Source organism: Tinamus guttatus, unplaced genomic scaffold (assembly GCF_059628265.1).
Source record: "Tinamus guttatus ecotype Peru unplaced genomic scaffold, ASM5962826v1 Tinamus_guttatus_pri_ptg000473l, whole genome shotgun sequence".
In the NCBI taxonomy this organism is placed as follows: Eukaryota; Metazoa; Chordata; class Aves; order Tinamiformes; family Tinamidae; genus Tinamus; species Tinamus guttatus.
In genome coordinates this window covers 2108928-2136328 of record NW_028289007.1, presented here as the reverse complement: position 1 = coordinate 2136328, position 27401 = coordinate 2108928, and the positions used below count along the sequence as shown (strand labels likewise).

The window sequence follows — 27401 nt, the reverse complement described above, 5'->3', positions numbered from 1 at the left end:
GGGAGAACACACAAAAACAGGGAGGTGAAATTTAACTGCCTTTGTATCACGATAAGCAAATCTGGTGATAAAAAGAATTACTCCTTTTACTTAGCGTATTTAAAACTCCTGGCATGGCTTCAAGGTGATTTTGGTATGAGTATATACATGAGAAAGCAAAACTAGGCAAACTGGGGCCAACTTCTGAACTCTTTGTGCTGGAAACCATTGGGAGGAGCTTTGTGCAAGAAAGGAGTTCAGAATCTGCCCGCCATGCGCGCGACCTCGAGCGGCCTCGGCGCCCCGCAGCTGCTAGTCGAACCAGTGATCTCCCATGCAGGTCCTGTTCCACTCCAGGCCGCAGTTCCAGCACCACTCGAACCTGCACCGCGGGCGAGGACACTTCATGTGCATGCAGCCACCTGCGAGGCAGAAGAAGAATGGCCTTGCTACCATGCTGGAAAATACTTTAAAAAGAGATGTCAACCAACCGTAAATCAACTTCTTAGCTTCACTTATTAGCCAAGAAGAATATTTTATAAATGACATTAAAAAGCCTGAAAAATACTTTTCCTAGGTTTTATAAAACCTATTAGTCCCTCTTTTATTTGGATGTAACCTGAGAGTTGCACCTGAGGGACTGAAAGAGTAACTGTACTTCTGTCTGATCTTTGTACAGACTGTGATAGGGACGAGAAGAAAAATGACAGTCTGTGGCAGCTCAAAGAAATCATGGAGATAGCTGCTCAAGGATAGTGTAACCTAATCTAACTGTGAGCCAGAAGTTGCTCAAAATTCAATTATTTATTTGATTTTTTATTGAAAAGCAGAAAGATTTGCAAAGAGAATTAATCAAGATACATGAATGTTAATGGATGACTGCTGATAACATCAAAATGATACTAGTAATTTAAGTTTATTTGACCTTTATATATAAAGCAGCCTTTTGATCACATCATGTCTTATGTGTTGTTTCTTAGTTTCTCATACTGTGCGAGCAGCTTTAATCCCTCTGCTCACAGCCCTCATCAAATGTTCATTTTTTAACAGATAAAACATTAACATTGGCAAAGGTCATTACAGAGATGTACTGCAAATGGGAATTATGTTGCTTACCACACAAAGAAAGCTTTTGTGTAATTCAAACTGAAATAAAGCCATGCAGTATGAAGAAACGCTGATAACTCTTCTTCTGTGAGAACTGTTAATAGCTTCTTCAGATGGTGATAGGAGGTACAAGGCCTGTCTATTTGCTACTGTATGACATGTTACTCTTACACAGTTTTTCCTATGATGCTACTTCATAATGACCTTCAGAAAGTAAAAACAACTGGAGACACAAGAAATGATCTATTAAAATAGGCCTGTCTGCTGCATCTGGCAGAGGGAGGGAGCTAGCCAGGTCTACTTGCTGAATTATACCTTTGTGCAGGTGGTGACATTTGCTGAGCATCTTGTGTCATTTAAATGTCAGTGTAGTAAAGGCTAGCCTCCATGTAAAGTTCAAAACCTGTCCTCTCAGAGCTAAGGTTGAAATGCACCTCAGTGCCAGAGAAGAGCCAAAGCCTAACAGGGATCTTGTGTGATAAACCACATGATTCGTGCTAGTCCCTGCTACCCAGCAGCTGAGGGCAGCAGGCAGAGCTGAGAGTGCCTCAGGTGCCACGGCCAACAGTGTGGTGAGTACAACCATCCTCGGAGAGATGCGGATGTGCGTTCAGCCCCACTCGGGCTGTGAGAACTGAGCAGAAGAGTTTCACTCTTTCACTTAGGCTGCTAAAGTTCCTGGCATATAGTAATACACTCTATTCCCCATAGAAATATAGGCTATTATAGCAAGGTTATTGGTTCTACCACTGTTCCTTCTGAAAAACAGTGGCCAAGTCCCATGTGGGAAGGGAAGGCACAGCTATGCTCTCGTGTATGCTCAGTGGGCTCCTTCCAAATGGGAACCGCTGGCAGATTGCAGTGCATGATCGTCAGTCCCCGGACACCAACTGTACTTCCAGCCTCCAGTTATCCCAGGACACAAGCCGAATCAGGGGCCCAGGAGCTCTGGAGCTACCCAGCCCCTCAGGGGCAGGTGACGGCAGCTCATCGTCCTGGGCAGGCTCTTCAGTCATAGCCACATCATGCCATGGGCACCAAAACCATTTGCTTTTGGAACTGGACCTGTGGGCTGCCCTGCTGCCATAAATTAAACTGACAGCATGAAGTCTCTGCTGCCCTTTTGCTCTTTTCTCTCCCTGTGATTTCAGGTTTAGGGGAAGGTATCGTAAAAGTGTGTGTTGTGGGTCATTCTAGTCACATAGCTGAAGTATAGAAAAAGGAGATTTCTCAAGACAGGCTGAAGACAATCTGACTCTAGATAAGACTGGTTCTGCTTGATAATTCCTTCCAGCACACCTTCTGTAAGCACCTTTTTCTAGAGCACTGGTATTTCTGTCCTGATCAGCTCTGGGCTGACAAAGGAACCGATGTCTTCACGGGAGCCAGGCTCACTGAAGAACTCCCGATTTTCTGCATTCTGCATTTGCAGAAAATCAGCCAGACTACTGCATTTCCTAGGAAGTTTGATAGCTTGACTTCACAAGGACATTTATAATTTTTGTTCACAGCTGCTCAACAGCTGATTTCACTAGCCAGTAGAGGATAAATTTAATTTGTAAGTGTGCTTTGAAGAGTTATTATTCATGTAGTGTGGTGGATTCTGAGAAAGTTCTTTATGCCAAACAAAGTTCCAGCACAGGTAAATCTTGCTTAGGAATTAAAATAAAATAAATGCTGCTGAGATGCCATTTCTTTTTTAATGCCATTTTTTTTAATGAATACATGTTTTGTTAGATTGCACTAAAGATGTTTTGTTAAAGGGCATGTTAACTATCTTTTTATCTTCTGAGTCAGTGGAATTTGCTATCTAAATGTATGGCTATTGTTACACTGGAAACAGTAGGCTGCAGGCAGAACAAAAGCCAGCCTGGAAAGTTGGAATGTGCAGTTCCCATTATCAAAAAAGCAAGCACAGCGTGCTGCAAGCTTCATGCCTCGATTCACAGAACTGCTGAGGCTGGAAGGGACCTCTGGAGATGCCTAGACCAGCCCCCCTGCTCAGACAGGGTCACCCAGTGCAGACCATCTCCAAGGATGGAGACTCCCCAACCTCTATGGGCAACCTGATCCAGCATTCAACTACCCTCACAGCATAAAAGTATTTTTTTAAAAAAATTTTGTTTTCATATTTAAATTGTTTTTTCTGCTATTTATTTATTTTTATTTTTTATGTGCATTGTTCCTTGTCCTTTCCCTGAGAAGACTCTGGCTTTGTCTTTTCTCCCTGCCATCAGATATTTATAAATATTGATAAAATTGCTTCTTCACCAGGTTGAACAGTCCCTGCTCTCCTCACATAAGAGATACTCCAGTCCCTTTATCATCTTGGTGTCAGCTAGGGATGTACATGTGACGGATGCCTCTAAATTAACAATAGAGAATCTGTCACACAGAGGAAGGGAAAGAAAAGGTCCCTGCACTGACTCCAGCCTGACCAGATGCTTCTCTTTTTGCTGTGCACAGACCTTATATAAGAACAGTTGCAATTACTGCCTACTGCTAATCCAGCTCAAACTTCTGGTTTGCCAATCTATTTTACGAGTCTGTAAATAATTTCTTTCTCACGTACCCCTCTGTTCTCTCCTGCTGCCCACCTTGCTCTATACCCTTTGCCAAATCTTATCTCACCTTCCCACTCTTGAATTCATGCTTTCATAACTTCTGCTGCTTATACTTGAAGACATCTCCCACCTTCCATCTGCCAACTGTCTTCCTTTCTTTCTTCAAACACCAGATTTCAGGATTTTGTCCTATTTAATAATATCTCCACAGTTTCATTGCCTGAAGTGTTCCTCCCTTTTGGTTTACAGAAGTTCTTGTCTGGCATTTACAAAATCCCGTTTGAATCACTGATGCCATGGAACCAAGAAGCATCCTCCATACTTACTACTCATATCATATCATTTATTAGGTAATCATTTTAAGACAGCTTGGCTAGTTCACATTAATATCGTTAAATTTTGGAACAACATGTGCCTGCAGGGCACAGCCCATTTTCTATTCCTGCTCCCCATTCTAACGACCTCAGAGACAGTAGATTAATTTTCTTCCCATGTGCTAAGTATTGATTAATGCAAGCAGTTCCTCAAGACTCTTTTTTAATATGTTTTTTTCCCCTCTGACTTGGTCTTTCACTGTAGGCATTTCACTGGGATGAGATTCATCTCTTCTAACTTCAGGTATCATTATCTACTTCAGGACTAATTCTCTTGCACCCCAGTTTTAGGTGCAATTCTTCTGACTTTTAGATACATGCTTTATTTTAGTACGATACAAGTTTTGTTGTACAATGTCTATTTTTTTCCATTGACAATGAAAGCTGTCTAGACAAATAGCTGAACATTCAGTCATATGAACAGTTTTGATACCTGGGGCATCTCTGCTTTCGCTCCTGTATATCAATCAGCTGAGTGTTTTGTGAAACTTCATTAGTGGCTTTAGAACTAAGTAGTTTAGATTTAGTGCCTTCCAAGTAATTCCGATCCAGTGGCAGAAAGAAAAATCTTGCTCTGTGTGCTCTTGACAGGTCCATAACCATATCCAAGTGTACACATGCATATTCATACATTTATATTCTTGGTTTAATTTTAAAAGACAAATAATAACTGGTGACTAATAAATTTACCGTTTTTTTCTACCGGAACATGGCATCTGGGGCATGGCTTGGTTGTCTTCTTGATTGTTTCTTTAGACGCCTCTTCCCATCGGGCTCGCACGGCTGCCTGTTCATCAACGACATATCCCTGCAAAAGGAGAGAAAAACGAGGTCCCTCACGCATCCCGCTGCAGCTTGGGCTGCATCCTCTGCCCTGCTGCCTGCCCCATGCAGACAGCGAAGGAAGAGTGGCCGTGGAGCTGCTAATGCACAAAAACAGGTAAAGAAAGCAAAAGGCAAGGTGAGGCAGGAGGCAGCGGGGCCCCTCTCGGGTGTGACAGCTCAGACACCAGTCCCAGGGCTTAATCCCTTCTTGCAGGAAGGGCAGAAGCACGAAGACAACAGCAGCGCTCCCACAGCGCGGAGCGGTGCCGTCTCCAGAAGGAAGAGGGTCATTTTTCATGACACATATTCCTTCGTCTCTGAGGTCAGGTTTCATCTGAACATTAACCTGCCCAGACTCCTGAGGCTTTGTGAGGCACGGAGAAAAAACATACAAATTGTGGAAGAGAAGTAAAAAGAATCTGGTGAATAATGAAAACAGCTATCTCCCTAGATAGAACAATGCTGACAGAAAAAGTCATCATAAACTGCTTTAAAAGGGACTATGGAGTTTGCCCTAATTATGACTGGGCCAAAATTACATAATTGACACAAATGCCCTACTTGGCAACTTCCTACTTAAAATGATAATGCAAGGACAAAAGAGATGGCAGTGCCTTAAGTAATTTCTATCTCACAAGATTGGAAACTATGTGCATAGTAGCTATATACAATGTGTTCAGGTCCCTACCTCAAAGTCTTGCTCTATCTATCTGCACTGTGGTTTTTTCAGTGTGTGGGAACATTATGAACTTAAACTAAAGCATATCCTCTGTACAAATTCCTGCAGCCTCTTTGTGTTTACACATTCCAAAGATTTGTACATTGTTCTATGGATAAACTTTTTATATTCATTTACATGAATTTAAATATATATATATATTTATTTTGCAAGAAGACAGTAAAAGGAAATGGCCCACGTTTGTAATATATAACATACTTTCGCTGCTAGGGCTTTGTCCCTAGCTGCTATAAAGCTTGTGACCTATTGTGCTGTTAGTACGTGAGACCTAGATTTTATTCCTTGGATGAAATCACCAGGGGTAAGACAGAATAGCAAAAAGCAACATCTTGTGAAATTCAGTTCTAGCTCATCTAGAGGCCATTTAAAAAAATCAAGCCACTTTCAATCAGGAAATCTCTAAAATCTCTTTTTTATTTTTTTTCTATTATTGTTTTATTTTGCTACCTAAATTAATCTCCTTAGTCCCATAATTGCTTTGTTGGTCCTCGCTTAGTATTATTCCTTTTGCAGCATTTTTGACGTAGAGGTGACAAAAATGAGCAATGCCCTGCTCTGGCGAGGGAGTTGGTAGAGCTCAGGCTCTGCGTGCTGGTGAATTATTCAGCAATTTGGAGGGAGGTGCCTATGTTTTATATTTGTGTCTCAAGCCCGGCTTTGGAGAAAGCCCAGCCGCGTGCGCTCAGCAAAGCAGAGTTTCAGGGCTACCGCAGGATGCAGAGCGGTCTCCTCTCACGTACAACAGTACTGAATAAAATGACCTCTGCAGAACGGTACATTAGCAAGTTCTTGGAAATAAGAAAAGCTACTCAGGGCAATAGCAAAGAACCTGATCTTGCAGCACTATTGATCTTGCAGCATCTTGGCCTTTAAAGAGGAATGACTTCAGGGAGCAAGTGATGTGCACTAGCTGGAGAGGCCCAAGCACAAGGGGAGGAGAATGAGGGGCGTTAGACCCGTGCCTCCGTTTGCCCCGTGACAGCAGGAGGAGCATGTGCATTTCACCCGTTGTAATGGGAATTTATGACTTAATGTCAGTAAAGGTGATTCAAGATAAAAATTATTGTAGCACTGAGAAAGCACATTACTACTATTTGTAGAATATTATCCGCACAAGAAGAGCGGATATATTTTTAATTTTTGTATTCAGTCCAGAAGAGCTTCACAGTGGCTATGTTTTCTTCCAAATAGGCCAAATCCTAACTGCACGATTCAGTACTTGGAAGCATACTTTTTCCACATCTTCATGTATTTGATGTGCACTAATAGCAAATGACACTGAGGCATAATTTAACATGCCAAATTGCTAATTTGATTAGTATAAAGATATTTTATCTTAGTTTTGAAAACAAACTTGGGACAGCTTAGAAATAATTAAAATAAACAAGTGTAAACCACACATATCCAAGTCACTGAGGGAGAACAAATTGATGAAAACAGCAGAGTGCATTATCATATTAATATTTTCCATCACAAGAATTCCAGCATGAAATTGATGCAGCAGTGTGAAAATTTTCAGGCAATTAGAGCTAAAAATTCCTTTCTATGCCCAGTCTCTTGCTGAATGCAGAGTTAAAAACTTCCTGCTGCAGAAAACAAATGCAGAGAATTGGTACAGAGTGACCTGAGTCCCTTTGATTCAGCATATAAATCATACCACACTGATCAATCAGCCTCAAGTGTTCATGTGCTTTACATAGTGCTCTGGGTACAAAGACTGCAAGCTCGCATATATTTTATCTTCATTTTCTTCCTCAAGTGACAAGAAGGTGGCTTGGCAGAGCCAACTTCTCAAAAGCATTGATGTTGGCCTCCACAGTCTTCCCTGCAGAGCCCAGATTAGAACAAGAAGCATTTTCCACAATAGTAGGTGCTGTCACTCGGTCACATCTCAAGCTTTTCTCTTCCTGCCCCTTTTTAAGCCTCTACATGAAATCACACCCACCAAGCCAGAGACAGAACCCACTGCTTTGATATCTTCCTTGTCAATGCTCTGATCATTGATGATCTTGTGCTCTAAGAACGCTGCAGGGTGACACTATGGCATGATGAAGAGGGACTTCGGTTATTGCAACGTTGTGATTTATGTCTGCTAGAGCCCTTGGGCTCTCTTGTGTTTATAGAACCATGTGGAGGATTTTTGGGCAGTCATGAGTAAGAGCTGCTTCATACTAAAAAAGGTGGCGGTTCTGCTCCTCTTCGCCCTGCTTCTTCCTTCAAAAGAATATTTTAACAGATCAAGATCTTTGTCTCTGCATGAGAGACATGAATGGGGGAAAAAACAAAAGAAACTAAGAATAATGAGATAAAAATACAGGAGTTTCTAGTTTCCCAGTTTATGATGCCACTGTTGCTCTTTTTTACAAGTATTATTAAATTATTAAGAACTTCTGAAGGTAATATAGAACACAATACATAAAACGTCCTACTGTAAAATAAGCTAGTAAAACACACCAGGGAATTCAAAATCCTGCTGTTGAATAAGTACTCTTCTCCATGAACTTACTCATCTCTCACATGATGACATCTTACACGATCTCACACTCAGTCTATCATAAGAAAGATTTTTTTAATTTCAGATTTTTATTATCAGGTTGAGCCAGAACGGATGAAATGAAGAATCAAGATCTCTACCAAAGAACTGGATTTTCTTTTATCTTCTGTTTTCAGGACCATGCTCTGCCAAGGTCGGGATTTTTACTTTTGGCAATGCCCTGGAAACTCTCTGGGCCTACTCCAGTGGTCCTACTACACTGCAGTACTTTGCAGGTAGCCGACACTGGACCCCTTGATACTTGCGTACGTGTTAGCTACAGGACATGCATGCATAGGTGTAAATCACAGAACACCAGACAGTAGGTTATTAGTTATCAGTTCCACATTCTCCACTGCATCACAAGGGGTTTTTCACTAGCAAATAATCTCGGAGAGAAGAAGTCATGGGCCAGCAAGGTGCTCAGCTGGAAGAAGCCTGCCCTTTGTGTGTGAATATGTGTATGTATACATGTATAGGTGCCTCACAAATAAATACTTTTCAGAACCGGACGAAATTCATGCCTGGCTTACCCAGGAGGCACAATTCTAAGAAGTTCTTCACTAACAATGATTACTGAAATCCCAATCTTCCATCCTAGGGTAGCAAACCTCATCTCCTTCACAAACACCTGGCTATAATAAACAAGGTCTACCAACTAGAGATTGCTCGTGTGTTATTTGGCCTACCTGGTCTCAGACAAGAAACTCAGAGATTCCAGCTGTGCATCACAAACCAGCTCCTCTAGGAAAGGCTTGTGATGCCGACCCCACACAACTATTCCCCAATTATTACATAATATTGGTCACAGCTATCATGAAAAAATTAGTAGAGTCCGTCCATGCCCCTTCATCCCTCTAGAGACAAAGGGGGAAAAGTCCATGTTGGTATCTCTGATATCCCACTTTGAAAGATTTTCTTTTTTTTTTTTTTTTTTTTGCAAAGGACTTAGCATAGAAACAGAATGGAAATAAATCTAATGGGGACAGAGACCACAGAGACTGCTGAGCACCATACTGCAATATAAGAACATGTACATGGAAAGCTCTTTATGCTCTTAATCAATACCAGGCACCACAGGATAAAAAGAAAAAAAAAGTGCTACAGAGGCAAAAAGCATCTGAAAATAGAAACAGAGCATCCTACTTAGAGTAGTGTCTCATTCAGGTAATAGAGTATACATTGACTGGTCAGCAGAACACGTACAGCCAACAAGCGTATCCGTTCACAGTCAGCAACTAAGCAATACCATCCAATAATATTGTAATAACATTTACTGTAAAACTTCTCCGAAGTATTGGGAGAACATATAATGTTCAACTCAGATATCTGCTGTATTACATACTGCCTTATGTAACCAAGCTCTTTTTATGATTGTGCTTATTTTGACTATCGTAGGCAGCATCTAAAAACTGAAACCCCTAGATTCAGAATACGATAGGACAGTGTAAACGTTGTATTTTGCTTAACTTTGTTGAAATGCATTTTCTGGAATCCTGCTTGATTGTTGCTATTTAATTCCATTCTGATAAGCAAAAAAGCTGGCCATGCATAATTTTAAATAATGCATCCTAGTGTGGTTTTCTTTTGATCAGAAACACTTGACGTTAAGCTATTGTTTTTTGGAAATTATGATTTTAAAAAAATAAACTTTGTAAAATTGTAACTTAATGCGAAATGCAAGATTTTTTAAAAGATGTAAACATCTCAACGCAGCACATACTACTCATTTTCTAGCATGTATGTGAGAAAAACTGTGGATATCTGGAAAGGGTTTGAAAGGAAGACAAAGAAGAATTCATTGTACACAAAGCTACATTCAACTGACCATAACATTTAGATTAACAGAGGCCACTAATTATCTTGGGTTAGAGACCTAAGCAAGTTTTAACCGCAGTTAAAACCTCATCTCTTTTAACTTCATCTTGCTGCAGCCTGATCTGCAAGACGTGATAACAGTCCGACTTCTGTTTCTTCTGTTTTTTCAACTTCTGCTGGGCTGTTTTGCAAACACGTTCACATTTACTGGTCACATTTACTGTTTTATTTTAGATGTGGAGAAACCTGCAGATGTGTAGAGCTACTAGAGCAGCTTTGAAATAAATCCTTCTTCTTTTTTTTTTTTTCTTTTGAGTTATTTAATAGACACAAAACCTCACCAAGAGAGGTGTGCACAGCTTGCAGACTAGCTAGGGGGCTTTCTCTAGGACTCTCAGGGAGGATTTGCATTATTCAAAACACCAAAAGGTGATTATAGATCAGGAACAAAAAAGATAATAAATCAGTGCAACTACATTTCAAATACCAGAAAAATAGAGGTGTCAGTGGCACATTGACCCAGTTAAAGTAAGATGAAGCAGTTTTGCACAAAACAATTTGCCTGGTTCACCTACAGAAATCTTTATAAAAAAAAAAAAAAGAGCTGTTTTGTAATGACAATAACTAGCTAAAATCCAAGTTCAGTGATATACACAGGCTATTGTATCTGATACAAGATTCAAGAGAATTCTACAGAGGACAATCCTGGAGCTCTGGCGGGTGACACTGCACATCAAGGCTCTGACTCTGCATGTTGGATGTGTGCAGGTGAGCATGAATTGAATTCAGGTAGCTAGAGAATACTCAATTTGAACTGTTCTGAAGCAGAATATTCAATCTAATACAGGTCATTTTTATACAAACATTTTCCAGTAGTGGAATGAAGAGTATACCATCTTGAGAAAGTGGTAACATAGCTGCAAATGACTGTCAGCTTAATCTCATAAACAAAAGCAACCTGTCACATCTTTTTATTTTACTGCTGCCCAAAATAGGAAAGCTAAATTTCTCTCTCTACAGTTCCCATCTATTTCTCATTAGATGGAAAGTAAAGAACTATTCCTGAATTTCCTCCAGTGCATCTCTATTTATAACACAGAGGTTAATTTTACAAGGACATTTCCTGGTTATACTTATTTTTCTTTAATTAGGATTCTGTGGGTTGAAGTGTCCTGTCCATGACATTGTGAATATACCTCCTACTAAACCCCTGAGACTAGTTTTTTTCCCTGTTTGTATAAATCAAGCTAGGGGTGCCTTTTTTGTATAGCTGTGTGTTATTTAACTTTTTAAATTTATCTGATGGAAAAAAAAATCAATGGTCTAATAATAGATATTCCACATTTCATACTGTGACTCAGGATTCATTGAAGGATGTTGTGTATGACGAATCTCATCACTAGGTTTTTTTTTTTTTTTTTTTTTTCATTCAGATGCAGTCAGATAATTCAGATCTTTTGTGGTCAGCGCTTGCTGTTTAGCATTTTGGTATTTTTTCTTTTTTCAATACAGAAAGATGTTTACATAGAAATGCTTCATTCTTCCTCACTGATACGCTTGCCTATAGTACAACATTTCAAATACCTCATTTCTTTTTTCCCACTCTTCCAAAAGCAGTAAGAAATGTTTATTGAAATGGTGAAAGTTTTGTAATCTTTGTAACAGATGTTTGCAATGTTTTAAAGCACAGACAAAAATAGTGATAACCAAGATCTGATTAAGAAGATCACGTAACTGTGGAGTCCAACATAACATATATGTTTTCCCTAATAACTCACCCTTCACTGAAGGTGCAGTCTACCTCCCACTGTAATACAGTTAAAAAACAACACAAAACAAATAATCAGGAGACATATAGGGCCTCATAATTCTGTCAGCATTATTGTTTTTCAGTGCAATTTTATTGCAAAGCTTTTTTTCCTTCTACAATAAGATTGTAAGAAATACATTATATCAAACCTGATTTGCACGAAGCATCCACTAAATTATTTATTTATTATCTTATTAAAACGATTTATTATCTTAATATCACAATAATTCAGCTAACAACATTTTGGGAGAGGTATTCTTTGGGAATTCCACATTAAAATCAAATTCTGAAACAGCTCTTGCTCTCAGTGGGCTGATATTTTCTGCTGAACAATTATAGCAAACTGCCGCCTACACATAAATTCACATGCCTGCTGTAAATCTACAGGCAAAATAGCATAGCAGATTAGACAGATGTTCAGTGGATGGGAGGAGAAGCCTGGCCAGCAATGCCTGTCAGTTTTCTACCATCTACTGGTAGATGGTAGAAACGACATCTACAACATAAGAAAACAGAAGGATGGGGAGGGCTGGAAGCTCACTCGCAGCCCAAGCAAGCAGGGAGCCTCGGTGAGCAGCAAAGAGCACTTCTGCCAAGGGACCATATGGGTCTGCCCTGGAAGCCACCACTGCCTTTGAGCAGGGTCTGAGCGCTCAGGCTGCAGCTGGGGCTGCCATCAGGGCCCAGGGGTGAGTACTGATGAGCTGCATCAGGTCTGGAAGAAAATACTGCCCTGGCTCAGCAGGGGCTTTGCACAACTTTTGGTTGGGTCTTGGTTGCTCATCCGGCAGGACTTCTAAGTACCCCGTATACTGGCAATGGAAGAAAAGAAAAGATAATGTCCGGATCCTGCATCAGCTACCTGACCGTGGTAAGCACAGGGACCCAAGGGACACAAATAACAAAGACTAAGGTTGGATTTGAAGATGGTAGGCTTGGGAAAAGGCTTTGAGATTTCAGTGAGCAAGGCCTCTAATTAAGGGTTAGACCTAGGACAGGCAGCATCTCCCAGGTCTGGAGTGAAGCTGATGTTAGGTTTTATAGCACTATCTATAAACTTACAAATAGCTTTTAGGTTAAGGCTTAGAACATGTAGCTTTGTAGCTCAGCAAAAATGGTGTTGCTGTTTCTTGTGAGGCTTTATCTATCTTGATCTGACTGGAAATTTGTTTCACAATGTAACAGCAACTGTCTGATGCCCAGGTCACTATTATTTTGCATCTGCTTTAGCTTTTGCTTTGTTTTGTGTGGTGTGATGATATTATACATATTTTTGCATTTAATAAATAGTAAGACCAAGTACAGGAATCTGTGTAGAATGATCTGCCTGTGATCCCAGATTGCAGAACAGAGGAGTAAAGGCGAAGGAGGATAGCAGAGCCCTTGAAAGCATGGGCGCAGGATGATGCAGGAAGGCCCAGGGTTATAAACAGCAATGCAGTGGTCAGTTACTCAAATGTAACCTTGGGAGCTGGGCAGAATCAGCTGCAGGGGTGACTAAGAAAACAAAGAACAAATGTCCCAAATGCATAAAACACACCATAGACAGTAAATTTGGATGCAACATGGGCTTGCAGACCAGTAGAGAAAGAATGTTTTAAAATTCATGCAAAAATGCCCCTAAGCAGATCCTACAGGGAGGAGAAAAAACTATGAATATCAGCAACATGTTTGTTCCTCCAGGTAAAGGACTTGTCATTCATCTCTGCCATGTAATTTGAGGGGTTGGATTAAGGGTTATCAAAGCAGAGAACAGGGATTAATGAACTCTAGTTACAACCTCAGTTAGAAGGGGCTGCGGAGATCCCTTTTGAGCTGATACCAACAGGCAGCATTGAAATGGAGTTAGGATTTTGGTACAGCTGGGTCCCTCATTATCTTTTTAGGGTTGGACAGGTAAGGATCCCTAGGCTGGGCTTTGCAGACTTTTAGCTGATGCGGGCAAATGAGACTCATCAGGTTGTCTCAAGCTCTTTTAAAGACACAAGTGAATTATGGACTTCTTTCACTTTCTATCCTTCCTGTGAATAAGGTTGGTCTGACACACTATTAAAAATATCACTGCTGCTAAAGTATATGCTCAGTGGGACAAAACTGACATTACTTTCTGAACTAGTGCTAGAGGACCAAATAGAGCTAATTTATGTCACGGTAGAGTGCTTATTTACCCGTATAATATAGTGTGAATGACTGGATGTCAATGAAAGTTTAGCTTAATGTTACTATGCTCAGTTTATATTTCTGAAAAGGGATATCAGCTAAGCTGCATTTTCTATGCAAACATTGGGAGCACAGGATTCTTAATTATTTTGCCCACCCTCTTCTTCAATTGAAAACTATTTGCTTAAAGATTTACGGGGGATCTGTTTACCACTGAAAAGAAGTTTCTAAGATCATTTGCCTGGAATTGTACTTATGCTGTAGAGGGACTCTTAGTTGTAGAAGGTTATTACTCACCTGTGAATTTGGACAGATTATGCACTTTGCACACATTATAGCCATTAAGATTTGAAAGGGCATCAGTTGGCACTCCATTAGCAAACTCTTTTTGTGCTTTAGTGGTTTGCCATTTTCCTGCTTTATGCATTTTGAAGAGTGCACACTTTGCTGAGGTGCACACTTCTGACTGGAAGACCAGAACTGACTCTTCAAACACATGCGGGTCTTTACATAAACATTTTCTCCTCTGTCAGCAAAAGTCATTTGCCCAACATTGCATTCAAAATCCTACATTTGCTTCCTCCACCTCTCTCCTTGGAGCCTATCCACCACCCAGACTTGCTGACACTGTCAGGGCACTGCCAGCCTCCCTGTTCCTGCTGTCCTCTGGGCCTCCCAGGAAATATATGATTTCTCCCTAGAAAGTGATAGTCAAAGATAAAGCAACCCTTCTCCCTGCTCTTAAAAACAGCCTGACATTAGAAAATTATCTGTGACTCACAGGGTTGTTCATTGAATAGGATGGAGGGCCAGAAAGAGAAGAAAAAAGCAGAAAGCACATTTAATGCCTAAATGAATTTCAGTGAAATAGATGGAATCCACAATGCCCTTCTTTCCAGCTATGCCTCACAAACACGCTCTGTGCATACAGTGAGTGAGTGTTGTATTCAAGGCAGCTTTTTAGTGATGTTTTCCGCATGAAAACAGCACCTGGCCAGCACTGGGGCCTGTATGGTTTTACTTCTCGCTCTGCTGGTCGCGCAAAGCAAGGGAAATCTCTCTGTCAGCAGCACACCACCACCTTGTGGGGAAAACCAGCGACGGCCACCTCCTCGGCCTGAGGGAAAAGCAGCTTGGCCGAAGCCGGTGACCTCCAATTCAGGCTGGAGTCTAAACGAATTTTGAGTAGTTTATGGCCTTATCTCTCTGGGGAACTGACTTCTGCAGCAGGTATTCTGGGACTATCACTTAGCTTTTCTGGAACAGCAATTTGGGAAGTTCCTCAGGAACACCTGCTGTGCTCACGCTAAAACAGCTATACTAGTTAAATTCCCGTCCTCCTAATGTTTTCTGTCTTTTCCCGGTACACATTTATTTCTTGCCCTAGAGCATGCAAATCATACAAACTCTAACTTCCATACAGCCAAGTTTGTTGAAATCAATTATAAGGTGCCATGACTGGTCGAAGCCTTCAATAATCTAGGCTAAACTGAACTGATTTTAAATGTCAGCAAGATGAGCGGTAATGGCTGAAAAGACTTCGCCATCTTTTGTTGACAGCTAAAAGAAGAGAGGAGAGCTTGGATAGCACCTAAGGAGGGCTCAGCCATGTGGAGGTGGGACTGCACTTCCCACAATGACCGACTTGTGGAGGAAAGAGGAGGTGACAAGGAGGAAAGAGGACGTGAGAGCCAAGAGGGATCTCAGGCCATGGGAACTATTATCCATCCTACTCTGTCAATGAATTAGACATGGAAAATAATGGCAAGCTGTCACTGAGCTCTGAATAAATACATTGCTGAGCGTAATTCACCTCTTCTGGACCAACTTCTCTGACTGACTGATGGATAAGGTAGTAAATACAGACAGGACCACTTTCCATTAAAACTTTTCAAAATTTTCTCTGAGAATTAAAAAAGACACTTTTTTTAAATGGCCATAAATAGCATAGTGGGAATAGTGCTCACTGCACATGTTAAGACATACTAAAGTTTTAGCTCTACTTAATTCAAAGAAGGATTTGAACCTTAGTTGCCAGTTTATCAAGGCTATTGGGAACTTTAGTTTATGTATCTTTCAATTCCTCTGTTGAAACTGTTTTACTTTTACCTAAGTGGTAGTTGGAAGAGTGTTGTAAGGCTACTTCAGAGAAAAGGAGATAGTGTAGTTAAGCTGTGAAACTGTCACAGAACACAGTGAATCCTAGAAATACACACGGCTTCAAAACGGATTGCAGAAATACATGGAATAAAAATTAGCTGGTGGCTAAACACAAAATATCACATCTGAGTCACAAATCACCAGAGGCTGGGAAAGCATTTAGGAAATGGGGCATCACTACACTCTTGCACTCTTCTCTATGCATCAGTGCCTGATGCCTAGCTGTGAGAGACAGGGTACTGAGCTAGATGAATCCTGGGTCTCATATAGAGTGGCAGTTTTTATGTTCCAGGGCACCAAGGGTGGATGTCATACGGCACTAAGCTATGGGCTGTTTAATTCTGGCTCAATGAATGTTTAATTCTTTGTGCAAAATACTTCTATCTTCAACAAGAAAGGTTAAAGAGAGCAGCCTCTACACAGGGCATAGCCTAATGCAGGGTTCCCAAAGCATGGTAAATGAAGCATCTAATGGTTACACATGCCAAAGCTTCCCAGTGGGCTCCAGCTCCCTCCCAGTCCCTACGTAAGATCCAGCTCCAGAGAGAACTTGCCTGCAGCCTCACACACGAGCTGGGCATGCGAGGCACAACACTGGCCGCCAGTCTCCTTTGTCACCTGCCCATGGGCCCACGTCTACACACGGGTCTCTGTGAGGACTCAGTGATCGAATCTCCTCATAGCATCAAATATATCGGACATTTGAATCTCAGTTTTCTGTTTCCTTGGGGAGCACCCCAGCCATCAATATATGAGACAGATAGGGGCAATTTCGCTCATTCCTTGCACTATTCCCAGCCCCTTTTCTTTTGGAGGATTGTGTTATATTTTTCATGGAGAACAGAGAAAATGGAATCTCAAAAAAAAAAAAAATGCTGGGTAAAAATTATTTTCCGTCCAGGTCTATCTACAGTAGGTGCAGAATTATAGAGCAGCTGGAATCATGATGACCTATCAGCCTCAAGCATAGGAAATTTGTTTTTTATTTCTCCAAACTAAAATATAAACTACGAACAACATTTTCAGCCTAGGCTATATAAAAAAACCCGCTACTATTCATTCCAAAACCATATGCGTTCCTGACTAGTGCACTGAATATAAGCCGAATGGCAGCAAGACTACAGAAAGCATTTCAAAGATGCTCACGCTGAAAAGGAGACAACCTCAAAAGCCCACTGGGAAGGCCATTCCTTTATCAACTGATGGCAGACCAGTGTGTGTTTCTGACAGAGCTCAACTGCTCTATCAATCAAAGTGTCTGAAATCCACAGCAAAGCCAATTCGGCAACTCCGGTGACCGGAGTAATTCAACATGAGCATAATTGCTTTTACTTAGGACTATAATTGGGACCCATTTGACAAATGCTGCTCTAGCTGGGCCAAGGATGTAATGAGTAATGGGACTCCCTACCTTCGGGGCCACAGCTCCTTGTGCGCCGCGGAGAGAGCTGCATTCCCCTTCATGGTACTCTTCTTTACATTCACGGCAGAACACAAACTGGAAAACAACCCAAAACATAAAACTTAATAGGAATATAGACAGCAGATTACAGTCATAAACAGACATACACCAGAAGAGCTCTTGTCCTCCTCATCCCCTTTAAATTCCATAATTCTCCTAATTATGCATCTTATTATACAATCTGATCATTAACACAAACATTTTGCAGTTATTATGACACTTTTCTTCAGTGAATTAAAATACAAATTGTTATTAAAAATAGAGCTTCGGTATATGGTCCTTTCAGGAACACAAGTACTTCTGGGTGAGTTTCTCCTACTCACTCATGGTGAAATCTATTCATACAAGAAGGATGTTGGCTGAAACACGCAGTTCTGCTTTATAGTGTTTACTGATGAAAGTAGTCTATTCAGACAGTTGTGTATACAACATATTCTCTATGGAAAATATTACTGAATCTACTAGGAGAAGGTAACTTTATGTAACTCATTTGGAATATGATTTTCTAGAAATGGTCAATGGACTTTATTTATAGAGTGCTGTAAAAAATCGCAAAATGATTGTTTACCTACGTGGGTTTTAAGGGTCTACCTCTAGATCCTTAATCCATTTCTACCAACTGGCCTGATTTCACTTTCCTTAAGGTCTATGGTTCTTTACATAAGGTTTCATCCAAAAGTAATGTCTTCTGCAGAGTAAAACAATTGTGTATCTCTTAGGCTGAATTGCTACTGCTACCTGAACTGATTCGTATGTATCATTTGATGCATTTTCTTTACTCTAAAATGAAGAGATTTGTCTTGACATGGGACAGAATCTTTGGTCCATCAATACTGCATTAATTTCTATGTCTTTGCAGGTAAAAGGAAAAGTGAATAATGTAAAACAGGTCTATCTTACGCTGTTCTAAAGCCATGCTGTCTTGATATACTCCAGACTCCAAAAGACATCTCCCTAGTGAGCAATTTTGACTGGCATTATAAGGAAGACTGATAAAACAGCCTTGATTTTTAGATGCAGAGCTGCCCTCACATGTAATGAATAAGGGGGACACGACACGGGAACATTTGTCTGCCATAAACTCCATCTTTTGCAATTTCATTTTGAACTCTTTCAAGCATCACTGCCACTTGCATAAGAACCACTGAAAATCATATTTCATTGTCATGCTAAAGAAACTAAACTTTAATGAAAAGCAGCATTACAAAAGTCCAAAAGGGTTGATTCTGTTATTCAGAAAGTCAGGGAAATTTAGAGTGGAGGAATGGAGTGGGTGTTTTCTCTTGCAGTGATATCAAACGAAATCAACAATTTGTTTCCTGCCTCCACTGTTTTTCTTTCTTTTTTTTATTTAACTGCTAATTCATTTGTACTTGTTAGCAAGCAGCTTGATGGAGGAGGCATTTTTACAAGGTATGTTGTATAAGAGGCTGTATTAAGTGATATTATAACAAAAACAAACTCAAAAATTTGCACCACAGTAGTGGTGGAATGGCAGTTTCAGCCATGCTGAGCACTGCCCAAACACACATACACACATACAGATGGACTGTCTCAATATCTAGCATCTCAAAGATGTCTTAGCATCTTAACGATTAAGGCCAGGCTTAAGTGTGCTCTATGTCCCATTCTTTTTTTTTTCCTGCCTTTTTATTTCCTTCTGAATATATTGTCTGATAATATTTGTCTGATGGTTTTGTATACAGTTGCTGTAACTGCCTGTAACTGCTGTAACACTGTAACAAAAAGCATCAGCTTCCTTTTCTCCCTTTCACAATTCCCACCTCTCTCCCACACAATTCTCAAGCAAGTGAAATTTTGCACATTTTATAAAGCTTAAAAGGGGGAAATGCTGAAGGAAAAAGAGCTCAACATAAATAAAGACATTCCAACTGCATCATAATGTAGCCTGCAAGCCATCTTTATTGATTATAACAAATGCTGTTCATAAACTCATGCTGTAGTATAAGATGTGATATGCATTTTCTCATTACAGAGGCCACTTTTTATACATTAAAAATAAAATATCCCCAGAAGCAAGATCACACTGTTGATCATATTTTCTCCTTAGGCCTGCTCTGGTGGAAATGTGCATGACTATGTATACTATGACAATTTTATATTCTGCAAGTAAATCCATGACAGATCCTGTTGCACGCTTGTGATGAAGTCTGGTTTTTTTTTGGTGAGACACGATACTCTTTTCACATCTTATTAGATAATGGATGACATGTAAAATCAGTTTTATGGCAAAAGGATATCCTGGAGGCTGATCAATTTTTCAGAATAAATAAGCATCTTGGAAAAGAATGCATTAAACGCTCCCTTTCTGTGGCACAGCATCCATCATGAAGAAAATGCATATCACTTACAACAAAGAGAAATTTGGGATAGTTTCATTCATTTTTTTACATCTAGATATGGAAAATAAACCATTTCAGAAATGAAATACAGTAACTGAAGACCAGAATATACAGAAATACAGTAACTTAAGGCCTTTAGAAGGCCAATGGGATCCTGGCCTGCATTGCCAGCAGATCAAGGGAGGGGATCCTGCCCCTCTGCTCAGCTCTAGTGAGGCTGCACCTGGAGTATTTTGTGCAGTTCTGGACTCTCCAGTACAAGAAGGACACCGAGCTTCTAGAGAAAGTCCAGCGGAGAGCCACGAAGATGATTAAGAGACTGGAACATTTGCCAGATTAGGAAAGACTAAGCGAGCTGGGCCTGTTTAGTCTGGAGAAGACTTGAGAGGAGATTTGATCAACATGTTCAAGTACTTGAGGGGTGACTATAGGGAGGATGCTGCCAGGCTCTTCTCAGTGGTGGCCAGTGACGGGACAAGGGGTAATGGGTGCAAGTTGTAACACAGGAAGTTCCACCTCTGTGTGAGGAAGAACTTCTTTCCTGTGAGGGTGACAGAGCCCTGGAACAGGCTGCCCAGAGAGGCTGTGGAGTCTCCTTCTCTGGAGATCTTCAAAACCTGCCTGGATACCACCCTGTGCCACGTGCTCTGGGTGTCCCTGCTGGAGCAGGGGGGTTGGACTAGGTGGTCTCTAGAGGTCCCTTCCAACCTTAAGCATTCTGTGTGATTCTGTGTGATTCTGTGAACTGCAAAAATGCTGTCAGTTAAACTGTACTTTGTGGCTTCATTAATATTAATAAAGCTATTTTGCTCATGGAAACAAAAGGATTTAAGTTGTTTAATCAGGATTTAACACTTTTTCATGAAATTCATGCTAGTATATGTTTACAAATTAAAGTAGTGTAATTACTAATAATAGGAGTATTTTCTCTCCTTTATTTGCCAAGAAGACTGGCAGATTGCTGTGATAATAACAATTGTTCATGAACTTTGTGTGTTTAGCACTTACAATTGCTACCCTTGAAAGATTCTTTGGTTGGAAAACAACCAACAAAAAGAATAAATCCCAAGGGTCTCAAACCTACCCTCTAGGTTTCTGCATTAAAATGAGCATTAACAGGGAGATCTCCAAAGCACTTAAGGGATTTAGGCACTGGAAATTAATACAAGCTCTGCATATGCTATTATGGGCTTTTGAATATCTGCAAAAATGTCTGAGGGACCTAAGAAGAAATCCTGAATCCAAGAGACCTCAAGAACGGGCATTACAAATCTTAACAGGGATCTAGATCCTGCTCCTGTTTTTTAAAATGCTCCAATCTTTATGATCATTCAAACAAAAGGCAAAATCAGTCTGACCTCTAGCCAGCTATATGCAAGTGAAACCCCAGAGATGACGCAAGTGAAACCCCAGAGATGACACCTGCAGCGCTGGGAGTGATGCAGAGAAAACCAGGGTGGTGCAACCGAGGTATCTTCTCAGTTATTTCTGACTGGGCCTTTCCTGGTGTTTTAAGTTTGAAAGAGAGAGCAGAATGTACCAATTATTGTGAATGACTTGGTATTTTACATGTCAGGCTAATAGCATTTTTTTTTAAGAAACAGGATTCTGCCATTTCCTTTTTCATAACTTTTCCTAGATTTGCTTTGCCTTCGACTGAACACGACACCTCTCATTCTCTCTTTTGCTAACTGCAAACTCCTCTTCTTTGGTCTCGAGCACTGCTAGTGCCTCCCTGTTATACTTGTCAAATGTTACTGTTAAAATCACCTTTCATCCAAAATACTTCAAATACAATAGTTCCTGAATCCCTATGAAAGCCTTCAAGTTTGAGCTTCCTACTGTTATTTTTAAGTTACCCTCAGCTCAGATATTCCCTTTCTTTTTCACTTTTCGCTCCATCTGTGTCTACACAGCAAAATGAAGGCAAGGTTGCATAGACCAGGTTTAATCTGCGGTACTACCGGTGCACTGCTATGGGCTTCTATATGAGCTAGTGATTCAAGTGTATGCACAGATTTCTTACAAGGCTTGTGCAATACATGCTGAAATCTGGGCTGCCACGCTTTCATTGCTGCAGTTATCACTATTAGTTAGACTAAAGACAGATTAAGCACGACATATAGTTCGGCCAAAGTATTAAAGTCTAGATTAAAAACATTGGGTGAGGAAAGATATACCTCTGATATAGTGTTTTAACAGATTTTGAGAATTGCTGTTAAAAATTGTGTCTAATTTATAACTTGACTCTTTCTGCATATAGCTTCCAGTCACCGCTGAGGGCAGTGATTTTTTTAGCATTTCTTTGCTAAAATAGCTTTTCAGCATCATATATTTTCTAGCTTTCTACTATTAGGGTAAAACTTGCATGCAAAACAGCAAAAGGTTCCTTAAAAGCAGGACTATATGAATAAAGTAAAATCACAGATCTTACTACCTTTCAATAATTTGCAAGGTTTACAACTTTTTTCTTGCCTTCTTAGGAAAATATGTATTGTGTGAACACCACTTTCAGCACTCTTTCCTGCAAAAACAACCCATAAAAAAAGCAAAGAAAGAGCATTTCCTAACAGCCATAATTCATGTGGAGGGCGAAATAAAGTGCAGACTGCAGGTAATTTTATTATTTAAGAAGCTGCCAGAAAATGCCTACAATATGCTGTTTTAATGTGGGAAATACATAGCCTTTAGAGAGAACACTAGGGAAACCCAGTACAATCTAATATATAGAGAGAAGTAGAATCTTTTTTTTTTTTTTTTGGCATTTGAGAACAGTTTGGTTATATATTAGGCATCATGAAGAAAAAGGTAACATTCTAGGATACTTATACAGTTTTGATCATGAAGCCATCAGAACATCTTGGAATTGTGAGCAAATCTGCCCTATTTACAATGTTTACAAAACTCCCGAGGCAAGATAGTAGTTACTCCTATCTTAGTGACTGGAACTTAACTGATAGAAATCCGTAGGTCCAAAATCCCCCAAATTTGAAGATCTTAATTAAATTAATGCTTGAATATTGCTGAGGATTCAGACCAAAGAAGCCTGTCCAAGACCTCACAGGAGCACTGTCGGAGAGATTTCCGGTTTTTAAATATTGGACTCCCCTGTAATTATCTAAGCTCATTGCTTGCAAGAGTCACACCTCAATCTAATAAAAGCAATGTGTTTCCATGCTTTGTTGTTTTGGAAAATGAAAATAAGATGATGAGTGCAATATGATAAGAGTGCCAATAAGTAGACAACACAAACCATACAGACACTCATATGAATTCCAAGCAACATGTTTAGTTGTATTCAAGGAAGTTTAGCTTTTTTTAATCAGACCATCATGATTTTTTTAACTAGCTTTTTTTTTTTTTTTTTTTTTTTTTTTTTTTTTTTAAGCTGGAGAGTGTTTAATTAAATAGCACAAATAAAACACTGGAAAGGTGAGAGACTCTCTTCACCTAATGACATGATCTCCTGGTCAAAAAAAGGTCTTGAAAACGTGAAACATTATAAGGCACCAAGCTTCAGCTCTAAATGAGCTTTTGTAGTTAAACTATAAGCTGCTGATTGAAGCAAAAGTTTATAGTTAAAATCCAGGCATACCTTAAGGCGAATCAAAGACACCAGTAAATGACAAATACAAAGACACTATCCATATGACCCGATGTCATCTCTCTTTATAGTGTATTTCCAGTTAGGAAAATATAACTTTCAATTGCACTTTATAAAAGTATACAAAAATATATATAAATTACAATGTCATAGTGATACCTACTTACAAAAAAGATATTCTGGCAGAAAAAAAGAGAAAACCATAACCCCCAAATTACTATATACTATATATAGCTTGAGTAAGAGAACGGTCCGATAGCTTGGCTATGGTTCAAGCCTGCACAAGCACAGACTAAGCACTTTGTACTTTGATACTCTGTACTTTGGTATTTATTTCTGTCCAAAGTCAATTAACTTTTTTTTTTAAGCAGAATGTCACAGTTCTTGCTGAGCTACTGTTGTGAACCACACATTTTGGGTATTGGATTGACTTTGCCCCTGGCACTTTGTTACATCAAGCACCAAGTGTGAGACTGTCAGCCATATGCCCTGTTTTTCAGTACTTTTTGTGCTTACAGCAAGAACCTTTAAAACAGAATATCTACCATTTACAGTAGCTATGTTTACCTAGGATTTGTGGCTTTGCCCACTGTCAGTTATATAAAACCTTGCAAATACCACCATAAAGATAAATACCACAGTAGAAAAAGTATCAATTTTTAATGACACCAGCTTTACCAGATATAATGCGACTGCAAAATATGGTAGTACAGAGCAATCTTGGTCTTTTTCCTTATAATGAGGTACACACACTAGCTATTCATATTTCATCTAAAATCAAATTTTTGTGAGGAGAACGACAATCTGTCAAAACATGGTGTCAAAAATAAAGCTGCAGTCTCTGTGCAGCTTTTGCAATCTAAGCGCAATTTGCCATCATATTATAAGAGGCAATTTTCTATAAACATTAAAAGCTTTAAGTATAGGACTGCATCAAAATGTCTTAGAGATTTCCATGTTTCTGCTGCTGAATCTAAAAGTGAAATTCTCCCTGCTGAGCAACACAAAATGACCCACAGACTCATTTGCTGAGATTTAAGATGATGCTGAAGACTTTGAGTCTGCAAACAGGCAACCTCTCCTGGAGCCTTCCTGCCATCAGACTGTCTTATCCTATAAGATGGGCTGGTAATGTGGATGCCGTAAACTCAGAGCACATCTCTCAGACCTGTCCAAACGACCTGCTTGCTGATTTAACCGGATGGATGATCTTATCTGAGCACCCTGGCCCCTTCCTGAATTGTCCCATTCCAACACATATGGATGTTGCACCACTTTGTCCTTAGCCCATTCACTGGCATGGGGGGTAAACTAGTCCATTCCAGACAAATAGAATTGAAAGTCTATAAAACATTGCTAAGGGGAGTTTGTAATGAGATGAGGTGCTATATCGATAGTATGAAAAACTCCTACTTGTGCTGCCATTTCTCTGGCTTCCTTTCCCAGAGGTAGCCGGGTCAGCATCCACGTGGGCCTCTCCTCCCGGTGCCCCAGCGCAGCAGGGCAGGCTGTGGCCTACAGCAGCAGCCTGCTAAGGACAGCAGCAAAACCCTCATGTCTCTGCTGCCAACCTCACGTGCGCAAGGGCTCCCAGGAGCTCAGAAGGGAGCCAGGCTTCCCGCTGCTGTCGCTACGGGGAGCATGAGGAGCCCTCTGATGTTCACCACTGCTTTGTGGAGCTGCTGCGCTCAACCCCAGGAGCAGCTGGGGAGCCAGAGGGAGCCTTCCTCGCCGGTTCCTCATCCTTGTGCGCCCTCGTCTCCGCTCCACCTCCTCCTCTCGTCTCCACAGCAGCAGGAGTCAAGCTCCTTCCTCCTTAGGTGACAAAACCGAATTTGGCTTGCAGCTACGCTGCCGAGAAGCTTTGAGCTAGCCCTGCTGGAAGCCTTGCAGCCCTGGCAGTGATCTGTAGCTAATGCAGCTATCGCGCTCTGGGGACCCGGGCTGCTGCATTGCACTGGTAGATGTTTCAGCGCTGCTTGGAGCCAGCTCAGGGATTCAGAAACACATAGATCCCTGACTTCACTGTGCTATATGGACACGAAAGAGAAACTTAAGTCAGTTATGTTCTTGCTGGCATCACTGGGGGAAAAAAAAATTGTATATTGACTTAATTCTGTTCCCACTGAAGTAACTACGGCATCTATTTAGCCTATAATTTAATGCCTGTATTATGAGGAAAATGCAAAATGGATGCAGGTTAACTTAAGATTTCCACAGGTGATTTCCATATTAAATTATATGGCATTCATATGAGAAAACTTTGAGGAAAAAACTATTATTCTCTCTTTATCATTTAATAAAACACACTAAAAGCTAAGTGCAAGGGATAAAAGAATAAAAGGGATTTATGAACAGTAGGAACATTTTAAAGGCAGAGAAGGAGGTAAAATGTATCAAAACTGTGATTTTCAAGAACTTTTCTTTTTTAATCTAATGGAGGATATTTTCTATATTTTGAATATGTCACTGAAGAATGTAGCATTCCACTTACTATGGATAAAAAGAAAAAAGTCCCCAAACCTCACATACAGGCATGTATTAAAACATACACAGTATATCTGTCCCACTAATAGAAATCCACTGTGACTCCAATGGAACAATACTATATCTACTCTAGAATGAAGGAAGTCACACTGCGGATTATGTTCTAAAGAAAAAATGCTGTCATCCCTACAATAGTTAAAAAAAAAGAATTAGAAGTAAAATTTTACAAGGAAGGAAGCATTATTTATAAGGGAGTGTTATATAAAGAAGGGAAATTATAGTTATCTTGAGATTCCTTTAGAAGGTGAGAGACAAAGCATTTTGCAACAGGCATAACAGAGTGAGTATCTTTCAAAATGTTTTCCTGCAGAAGATGTAGCACTTTAGCTGCATTGTGTCAAAAAGATTTTTGCAACAAAGTGTACATTAAAATGACCTGCACTTTATCACTTTTGCCAATTTTAAAGAAGGTATTTGATGCTGAATGCATGTAGCTGGTCATAAGGCATGCCAGGAGGAATAAGATTTACTGCCTGTGGCTTTAGCTTCATCTCTAGCAGCTTTGGAGTTCGATTAATACACCCCAAATGGTATGACAAACCTATTTCCTTATGCTAATACTGCTGCTATGGATGCATGCCCTGGGCATTAGAACTGCTAGCTGTACATTTATATGTGCAAACAGACCTAGAAATCTGAAGGATTCATTAACACTGCTCTGGAAATGAAGACCCAAACATGCAGGCTGAGAAGCTGATGAGAGTTAGGCAATTACCCAGTGCCTGATCCACACTGAACTGCAAAAGAAATCTGGTCTCTCACTTTGTGTGCTTTTGAAAAGCCCTGTTATCACCAAGGCACTCCCCACGCATGAACCCTTATTTTGCATTACTCAGACTGCATGCTGTAGCCATCTAATTGAAGCATGTAGCTTCCTCACCTCCTGTGTTGCTGTAGCCACCCAAAAGAAATATTTATTTTCAGCATCTCCTGCTTTTGAATTTAATCTGAATTAAAAAAAAAAAAAAACACAAAAAAGCACAAACAAAAACTGAGCAATATGAAAACCTTTCCAGAAGATGGCAGCAGTGACACAGGAATCAGCAGAAGAGGATTTTGCTAAGCTTTTGCAATTGAAAAACATTAGAAAGAATCATACTCAAAAGCTAAAATCCAGTGCAGGGTTACTAACAGCTGATACATGCAAAACTAGTCCTGACAAGACAGTCTCATAATGAAGAATTGGCATTCAGACACACCGAAACACATAAAAAGGAGCAAGGGCTGCTCTTTATTTCAAGGACATTGCACCTTATGTTTCTTGAAAATGGCAACAACCTCCCCCCCTCCCAAGCTAACCTTCTAAATCTTACCATCTAGCAAACAAAATAGAATAAACAATACACTTAAGATAAC

At 40.2% G+C, this 27401-nt stretch overlaps 1 protein-coding gene across 1 annotated transcript in view; it reads right to left on the bottom strand.

The window, feature by feature from the left end:
- Positions 1-277: 277 nt before the first annotated feature.
- Positions 278-27401, bottom strand: part of PRKN (parkin RBR E3 ubiquitin protein ligase) — a 541751-nt gene continuing 514627 nt past the window's right edge. The window contains exons 10-12 of the mRNA XM_088532999.1: positions 17481-17567; positions 4715-4832; positions 278-401 (exon numbers count right to left, since the gene is read on the bottom strand). Of these exons, the coding sequence (XP_088389125.1) occupies positions 292-401; positions 4715-4832; positions 17481-17567 (315 nt within the window). The 3' untranslated portion in view covers positions 278-291. The remainder of the gene's footprint in view (positions 402-4714; positions 4833-17480; positions 17568-27401) is intronic.